Here is a 9,018-nt window from a genome sequence, read left to right as displayed (position 1 = left end):
CACTCGTATGTGAAAGGAGTCGCTCATTTAAGCTTCTCAGTCTCGACCGCAGCAGTGGACCATAGATAAAAATTAGCCTTGTAGCTAAATCTGACACATGTACATAACATTGATAAAGAGTGCTGACTGAGATGAACAAAAAGCAAAATAAAGTTAAGTAAAGTCAATATTTGTCAGAAAATGTTTAGCTCCACACACATCTTTAAGACCATCCATTTATTTTTCAAGACAATGTACAGTTATACAATTTAATGTTTTGTGTCTAATTAAGAAATATACTGTATAATGGCCTATCTGTTTGAATAAAACTTTTTCGCTTATAAAACAGGCATGCCAAAAACACACGTAAACATCCGCAAAAGTAACAGCCATTCAATGCAACAGCAGATCTCAGATTTTCTCCAAGTGACAACTGAACACTCCTTGAGTAGAAGACATCTTGCAAGATATCTACTGTATGCCCATCAGCAGACGCTGTGCAAACATGAGGTCATATCCCACAGCAGAACAGTTTTTTTTTTTATTATCTTAATGCAGCCTGTTGGTGTTATACTGTATAATGGTGAAAATTGTCAGGAATACTGTTTATTCTGCTGCATAGTTTATGTACTATGCATACATACTCCAATAAATGATGTTGAACAGCAGGTAAGCCATGGGAAATATGACTCTGGAGTAGGAGTCGATCATGTAGCTGTTGCTCATAATGAAGCTGAGGCTTAGCTTTAAAGGGTATTTGCGGCGTAGCCTGGTGCCTTCTGTGGGTCCGGAGACAGTAGAGTTTCGAGACAGTCCGGAGACAGTAGAGTTTCGAGACTGGGTGTTCCTCTCTGTATTTGGGGTGCTGGAGACCTCGGGAAAAGAAGTCAGGTCGATGTCATTGTCATGGAAACAGCCATCGAACGCCATAGCCTGGGTGGCGTTATAGGAGTTGGGGATCTGAAGCAACATAGGAAAAAGAGGAGAGTTCAGATGGAAGGACATTATTTTCTGCCAGACTAAGATGATGATTTAAGAATATGCTATATTCTAGGCCACATAAAAACATAATAGGAATGACCTTTGCCCTCTTGAGCTTCTTCATCTCCTCCACTGTGGTGAAATAGTTGACAGCAGCGTACTCGATGACAGACAGGAAGACAAACAGGAAGCTTGCCCACAAGTAGATATCTACGGCTTTGACGTAAGACACCTGTGGCATAGAGGCTGAGACACCAGTGATGATAGTGGACATTGTCAGAACCGTGGTGATGCCTAGATACAGAAAGCACAAATAAAACACACAAGTATTAAAAATGTTACCTCATAAATAAGCAATTAGTAAGCAATAGGCATAATGAAATACTCAAGTTGCATGGTAAAAATTGTCCTTTGTATTAATTAAAAGAAAATGAGATAAAACATGTAATTAGTGAGCTTCAGGGGTGCTGGTAGGCTGCTGGTAAGTGTTTCCCCCTTGTTTTCAGCCTTTGTGCTAAAATTAGCTACAGCTACTGGCTGCTTCTTCATATTTGGGATAAAAAAAATGAAAGTGGTATCAGTCTTTTCTTTAAACTCTCCATAAAAAAGCAAAAAGGCTAATTTCCCAAAATATGAAAGTATTCCTTTGAATAAAAATACAGACAGATAAAATACAAGTTACATAGTATTTTCTGAATAAATATGTCAACATGTGTTAAAGGCCATATTGACACATGGTCTCAGTACCCAGAGAGACACGGGCAGGTACGGCCCTCCTGTCTATCCAGAAAGACACCCAGGACAGCATCACCATTAGCATGGTGGGAAAGTACGTCTGAAGCATGAAGAAGAAGATATGCCTTCTGAGAATGAAGTTTATGTAGAGACGATTGTACGAACCTAAAATAGAAATAAATGATCAGAAAGTGGAGGTGGGGCAGGCAGTATGAGAAGCAGGGCATAATAACAGGGAGGGGCAGCAGAGAACGGGACAATCACTCTGGAAAATGTTGCAAAAAAACATGAGTCCAACAGGCAGAACCTAGAACTTAGATGATAAAGTGATTATTTTCTGGGGCAGATCTGTCTAGAGCTGATGTTATATAACAATCTTAGAGCTGATAGGTCCCCAAGATTATTTCACACTGAAAATCTCCCTGGCCCATTTTCTATCTTTCTTTTTTACACTTAAAATGTGACAGTAGAAGCAGGCATGGTTTCAAAAAGTGGGCTTAGCTGTTTCCCCTTGCTACCAATCGTTATGCTAAGCTAAGCTAACTAGCTGCTGGCTGTAGCTTCATATTAAGAGATATGGGAGGCCAACAAGAAAGTAAGCATATTTCCCCAAATGCTACCATAAACTAGTCATCATCACACTTTTCTCACTGTTTTCTGTAGGTGTAAAGGTGAACAAAATATTAGACTCTACGTGTAGGTGTAAACGTCTAAAATGTTCTCTTTTCAGAAAACAGTAGAGATTGTTGTGGCATACACTGTATTTAGTTCAAATAAGGAGCTCTCTGATTGGTCCCAAACTGGGTTCAACTCAGAGGGGCCCTCAAAGCCCTAACTTCACATACCAGTACTGCTGTAGAAGGCAAGCCCAAAGGAAGGCTGGAAGTCTTCAATAAAAAACTGAGAGAGCACGATCTCGTCAGTCCTTAATGAATCGTTCCCGTTCTTCCAGTAGAGCATTAGGTCATTCTCATTGTAAGCATCTTTAAGAGAGAAGAGAAGGGGAGCGAGGGGTTGTGACACCTTTGCATGTTGGCTCTCATGGATGTTTTTCTCAGAGGAAAGGAGAGGGCGCACAGAAATGGGACTCCTGACTTTACTCTGAGAACAGGATCCATGCTTAAATCTATGTCTGGTAATTATAGAGAAAGAGATAAAGAGAAAGAAGCAGGCCTAAAGACAAAAGATTTCCCACATAGAAAGTAATCAGAATGAAAAACAGAATCCCTAAATCCTGAATCAGACAGAAAAGCACAAGTGTATAATGGAGATTGATCTGATTGAGGATTATGATTTATTTAGTCAAACAGATGGCAATGATTACTGTGTGTTTATGAAGTATATAATGCACTGGACACTGTGTGTTTCTGCCACATTAGTATATTTAATAGTGTTTTTGACCAGCAGCATACTGTTGTATGTAATTTAGTGAGCTCAGCAGTATCACTTGCCAGTGCCTTTAAAGTATAAATCAGTGTATCTAAGGTTGTGTGCTTTCCAATAAAACATGCCAAGCAAGCACATTAGGTAAGTAGATTTTTGTGCAAATTTAATGCAACAAATTAGACATAAATCCTCTGAAAAACTGCTTTGGATAACCTATCAGGCATTCGCAAAAAGAAATGTCCCAACTGAAGTTTGATACTCACAGCTCTCTAGCTCCAGAGAGCAATTCTGTGTGTCCAGAGGAAAACTACTGAAGTCCATTGAGCAAAGTGCAGTCACAGTGATCCTAAAACACAGCTTACAGTTAAAGAAACACCCACATAAATCAAGCAATTCAGCATCTGCTACTGTGTTTATAGAAAATGATATATTTATTTTGAGATGCTTAGGCTACATAAATCTCAGTCAAGTAGTAAGACATCAAAAAGGATATAAAGCAACATTACTGAACTGATGGTAGAGGTGACATGAATTTGATTGATTGACTACTGTGTCTGTGCCTGACAGGCTCTGTCGCCGCAGCAAACTGTTAGGGATTATGCCATACTGTTGACATCTGTGGCTGAAATGGATATGATGATCTGAAAGCGTCTCATATTCCTTTCAGGTACTGTTCACTTAACCTTACATTAATATTCTAGTGGATTGTTTTTATATCTTGGTTGATAGTTAATAATATTTAAATCATGACTCATGGACTTAGATTTATATGCACAGGTGAAGTTAAAGAGAGACTATGTAACCTTTGAAAAGAGAAATGAAACACTCTTCACCTTTCACAAAGATACAGTTGAATTCATATGCAATTGCAATGTGCAACTGTGCTGCAACCATTGTTCATTTATGTGTGTGTGTATATATATATATATATATATATATATATATAGGAATTTGCTGTTACTGCCACACTGCCATGCTTAACTGTGTAACTTGCATAATTGAGAAAGTTTGTTGAATGTACTACTCTTCTCTAATTTTCCTCCCCTGTTATGCTAAATTTTAACATGTCACAGATACACACAATTATGTCTTTAAATCAACTGACTAAACATTTGGGAAATAAAGTCAAATTCCATGTACCATTATTCTGCAATTACAGAAACGTAAAGAGAAACTGTTTTTGTTTTACCTGACACTGTAGAGGATATTGCCATCAGGGAAAACTCTCAGCATAATGTTCTCCATGGTTGTGTCATGGATAAAAGAACGCTTGGAGTGTACAAAGAACACGTCAGGAACCCAAATCTTCTTCACAAGACGTGCATCAAAGGTACGACTCTTGTTGTTGCTGGAGGGGAAGGCCAGCCGATCGTCCTGCCAGTAATGCCTCAGGTACAAAGTCATGGTGAAGTCCTGAAAACAAACAACAACACTGGTGCTCAAGCCCAGCAGAGAGAATAAGATATATTGTATACTGGTTAGACAAACTGCAGAAACCCTAGTGGCACGTACCATGTTCACTTCAGATATGCTGTCAATGCTCTCCACCTGGACATCGATGCCAACAGGAATAGCCGTACCTGCAAAAAGGTCAAACCTTGTAATGGATCAGCTTTGAGCAACAGCTGAATCACATCCTCCGTGAATCATCTGTCTTCTGCACATCTGCCAGAGATTATATATGTGTAAATCCCACTGCTGAGCTATACAACATAAACTACATTTTACAGACTACAGAGACAAAAGGTTGATGAAAGGGATGACATCATGCTAGTTCTTAAGCATTACACAGCTTAGAGTTGCGGTCATATCATCTTTTAATACATAAAGCTGTAACATCACTTCATCAGTTACACACAAATGACATGGTTCATACACAACACCTTGGGTAAAGCAGTTACCCTCATCGTCATATCTACAAGTCTGCTGCACACTAGGTAAGCACAAATAAGATGCTGCAAAATTCTTGAAGGGTTTATAGATATATCATAATATTTGACTGGGCACTATAATACTGTTTCAGAAAAATTACAAAAATGGTATGTTTGTAAAAGATAACTAATGCTTCTGCTTTAAAAATGTGCAACGACATCACTTTATGAGACACATAGATTTATTTTCCATGATTTTGGCTTACTAAAACAACCTACATGGATATAAATATCCCTTGCGTTACGTAGATTACCAAAACACTTATTTGTTCATCAGATTATGTTCTGTAACTGCTATTTCAATCAGAGTCTGAAGCATATCCCAGCATGCATTGAGACAAACAATCACTGACCCTAACAATCCTATCAGTGGGCCTTTTTGTTCATGTGACCTGGAGTAGAGCCACACAAATACTGAGAGAAAATGTCAAAAGGGGTCAGAGCCAAGAAACAAACCAAGGCTTGTTATTGCTATACTGCCTGCGTTGGCCCGATTACTGAAACACCGTAACACGCAGGTTCAACTTAGACTCCAAGCACATATGCCAGCGCAGCAGTCTGGCTGGATAAACCCAAACATTTGGTCAAGAAACTGAAATGTTACAATGCTATTTAAAATTCCACTATATTGTACTCCATACATATCCTATGTAGATTTTTGTTTTTGGAAGGTGGTGTTGGAAAAACCTCTAACAGAATCCTCACAATTATGTTGAGGGACACATCTCTTGTGCCACTTACTCTGCTCACTAAAGCAGAGTTTGGACTGACAGTAACAGGTTTTATTGTGGTGGCCAGGCTTATACGCAACTGGAAGAGCCCACACAGGCTAGAGTGTACAGAGTGGCTTAAACTCATGACAGAGAGTGCTGCCTTTGAAAATATGATCGCCATGGTAAATAACATCCCAAGCAAAACTAGCCAAATATGGCAAATGTTTACATTAAAGGTGCAACATCTTGTAGAGGGTGCAGGGTACTTGTGGACAGGGTGTGTATGTATGTATGTATGTACTATATGTATATACTGAATATGTGTATGCATATATGTATATATGCATGTGTATATCTAAGAATTATTGGGGTGTGCCTGCAATTTAAGTTGGGCATTTTTTTGTATAAAGTTAATAAATAGTTAAAACCTAAATATAAAAAAATTACCTATGTAAAGTATAGCTGGTCCTTACATCATAGTTCAGTAGCAGAACACTGTAAACGTATGATGTTTACTGTAAACATCCTGTTCTCTCTGTGCCATTATCTAATGAGGGTTAGCACTCAGAACCATCAATCTACGATTACAGTAGAGAAGTGAAATAGGGGTGGGGGGGGTGTTATTTTTATTTTTTACAACGTTAGGTCACTGGGGTTATGATGTAGATAGGCATGAAACTCTCTAATACCAACAAAGAGTGACTGCAGTGAAAGGTCAAAGGTACAAGACTGTAAATGCAAACGTGAAGGACTACAAGAAGCAAGGCAGTGGGAAACAATCCCAACACATTATTTTTGACTGAGCTGGAAATACATTCATGATTCAGTAACAGCTGAATGGTTGAGTTTAGGAATCAGTCTCATTGACTAAATGTCTTCAAAAGGTTTGTCAAAAATTACTGGGGTGAACTCTTCACCTCCATTAACGCTGTAATTTCTTTAACCAAAATGTGATAGAGAAGAGCTACAGTGCGAGGATCTCAAATGTGCAAAAAGAAAATCATACTGTAGGCACACTGATACACAGGAAATAAAGGGTTTTACAGTGCAATCAAGCCAACCACCCACACTGATGATTTTTTAAGACCTTATGCAAAGAAAACATGATGACATAAGAGTTGACACAGTGACATACATACAGGAGGTCTGTTATAGTCAACTGGTCACAGGACAATGTTTTTTGTACTGAATACATATTTGCTGTGCTTTAAAAAAACAACTGGCTATATGGTACAACTGCTCTTAAAATGCTAAATGACAGGTAAGAGTCACAGCTCCTTGGAGGTTTGTACTCAGAAAGGCCTGTTATTTGGAGCGTCTGCTGCATTTACTTTTCAAGAATGGTGTAACCTTACTGAGGATTGCCACTCAACCATTTGCTGAACTTGCATCCCTTTCTGACTAGAGAAAAGAAGCCTTCGAGTCAGTCAACGTGAAATTGGAAAAGAAAAACATGCAGTGTCTGAAGCACCAGAAAATATTTTTTGAATGTTAAGTTGTTCTGTTATGAATGATTCTGGTACACCATTTACTCGAATTAATAGCAAAAACAAAAACATTAAAACAAAATCCAGTGCTGAGCTTCGAGGCACAGTAAGAATACAAAGTTTGCAGTATATAGATTTGCTGTACATATTCTACAGTCTCAGATATGGAAATTAAAATTAACATTACACTAGTTTTTTTTTTTATATCCTCTAACATCAGGCTTTCCTTCCCCCCACAGAACCTGTACGCAGTTCAGATTATTTTATCTGTACTACTATCTGCAGTCATTGTCTCACACGGCAGACAATCTAGGTCACTAAAGGTTTTTTTTTTTGGTAGACGTAATACCAAAGACAGCACAGTAACCTGCAATAACCCTGCTGAGTTGCCAGGAAACCACACAGCCTTTAAAAATGACAAACTAAAATGAAAAGAAAGAAGAAGAAGTGGAATTAAATATTTCTACTGTATACAGATAGATGAATAGATTAGATTTGTGTCTTACTTCCAAAGCCGGGCCGCATTGCAAAGTCATGGTCTTCAATCCGAAGCAGCTGCTCAGATTTAATTAGCAGAGACTTGGTGCTGTCCAGTTTTTTCATCTTAAGATCCACCCGTCTGAGAACCAAAGAGAACAATTAACAGCTTAACGTAGAAACTCTTTCTCTGTCTCTATCTGTCTCTTTCGAACACAAGACACACACTTGAAGCATAACTGACATCTGGTCAAGGGAGTTAGTGATAGTTAATTGGACTTAAGCACTCTGATTGCAACCAAAGGCCTTGGTATAAAGAAAATGAAAGTTCTTTACTGATCTAACACAATTGTAACTGGGTCGGACATATTGTTGGGCCTCTCTTGTGTCTCTCTCATGCTTTGACCTTGCACCTGAATTGCTTATGTTTTTTGAGTGACCAATCTGTCTGCACTGTCTTCTATAGAACTCCTAATGACGAGATTCATGTGAACCAAACATTTACTCTTTAATGATATTATTTTTGCTCATTTTCATTTTCCAATTACTAAGCGATATGTTTAACAATATGTTGACTAAGACTAAATATAATTTTATAATAAAAGAGAAAGTCAGTCTAATGATATGCACAGATCACCTTACACCTCACATGATATATTGCCTGCTCTTAACTTTCCATATTTGTAGGTCCATATTCTTAACCATATTTGTGATTCTAAAGCATACAGAGAAGACTCCCATAAAGCCACAAAATAAAGTTGCCAAAGTACATTTTCACGGCAGAAGCTGCTCCACAACAAAGCAAGGAGTCACACACATATCTCACTTTGGCTTACCCTCCATGCTTGTGTTTGGTGTTCTCTCCATATTGCTCCTTGTGTCTCCTCTTGTTTGGAAAGTGGCTGCTGTTGTGGCTGACGGTCCACAACCAGGCCAAGCACATCAGTCTTAGGACCAGTGGGGCCACTCTCATGGTTAAGCTGGAGCTTGAAAGATGAGAGGAACCCAATCGTTCCTCCCACTGCGTCAGTGTCTCGCCCAGGGAATGCCACAGCTGTCCCCGTCCTCTACTAGCACGTCCATGTCCCAGCAGCACTCATTCTGCCCCACCACATACACACCCAGCTACTTCTGCATTATCCTGCTGTTTCATCTTCTCTAACATGGTGAACATCAGTCAGATATCCAATGCAAAGGCATCCCCCTGGTTGAGTTTGCTTGCCACTGTGCCATCCCTCCGCTTACGTCTCTTGACAGATTTAAAACCAAATATCAATTTATTCCTATAATGACAAAGGAATACCATTAATTCCTCTCTAATCTTCTTAT

General features: G+C 38.9%; 1 protein-coding gene across 1 annotated transcript; it reads right to left on the bottom strand.

Moving 5' to 3' along the window:
- Positions 1-609: 609 nt before the first annotated feature.
- gabrr3a (gamma-aminobutyric acid type A receptor subunit rho3a) lies at positions 610-8,662 on the bottom strand. Its single transcript, XM_028596112.1, has 9 exons — positions 8,526-8,662; positions 7,719-7,831; positions 4,594-4,661; positions 4,271-4,494; positions 3,345-3,427; positions 2,541-2,678; positions 1,708-1,860; positions 1,061-1,254; positions 610-939 (listed from the first exon to the last, which is right to left on the bottom strand). The coding sequence occupies exons 1-9, from the start codon at positions 8,660-8,662 to the stop codon at positions 610-612; spliced, it is 1,440 nt and encodes a 479-aa protein (XP_028451913.1).
- Between the last annotated feature and the right edge of the window lie 356 nt (positions 8,663-9,018).

The sequence above is a fragment of the Perca flavescens genome, chromosome 13, assembly GCF_004354835.1.
Source record: "Perca flavescens isolate YP-PL-M2 chromosome 13, PFLA_1.0, whole genome shotgun sequence".
NCBI classification, from domain to species: Eukaryota; Metazoa; Chordata; class Actinopteri; order Perciformes; family Percidae; genus Perca; species Perca flavescens.
This window is presented reverse-complemented; position numbering and strand designations above follow the sequence as displayed.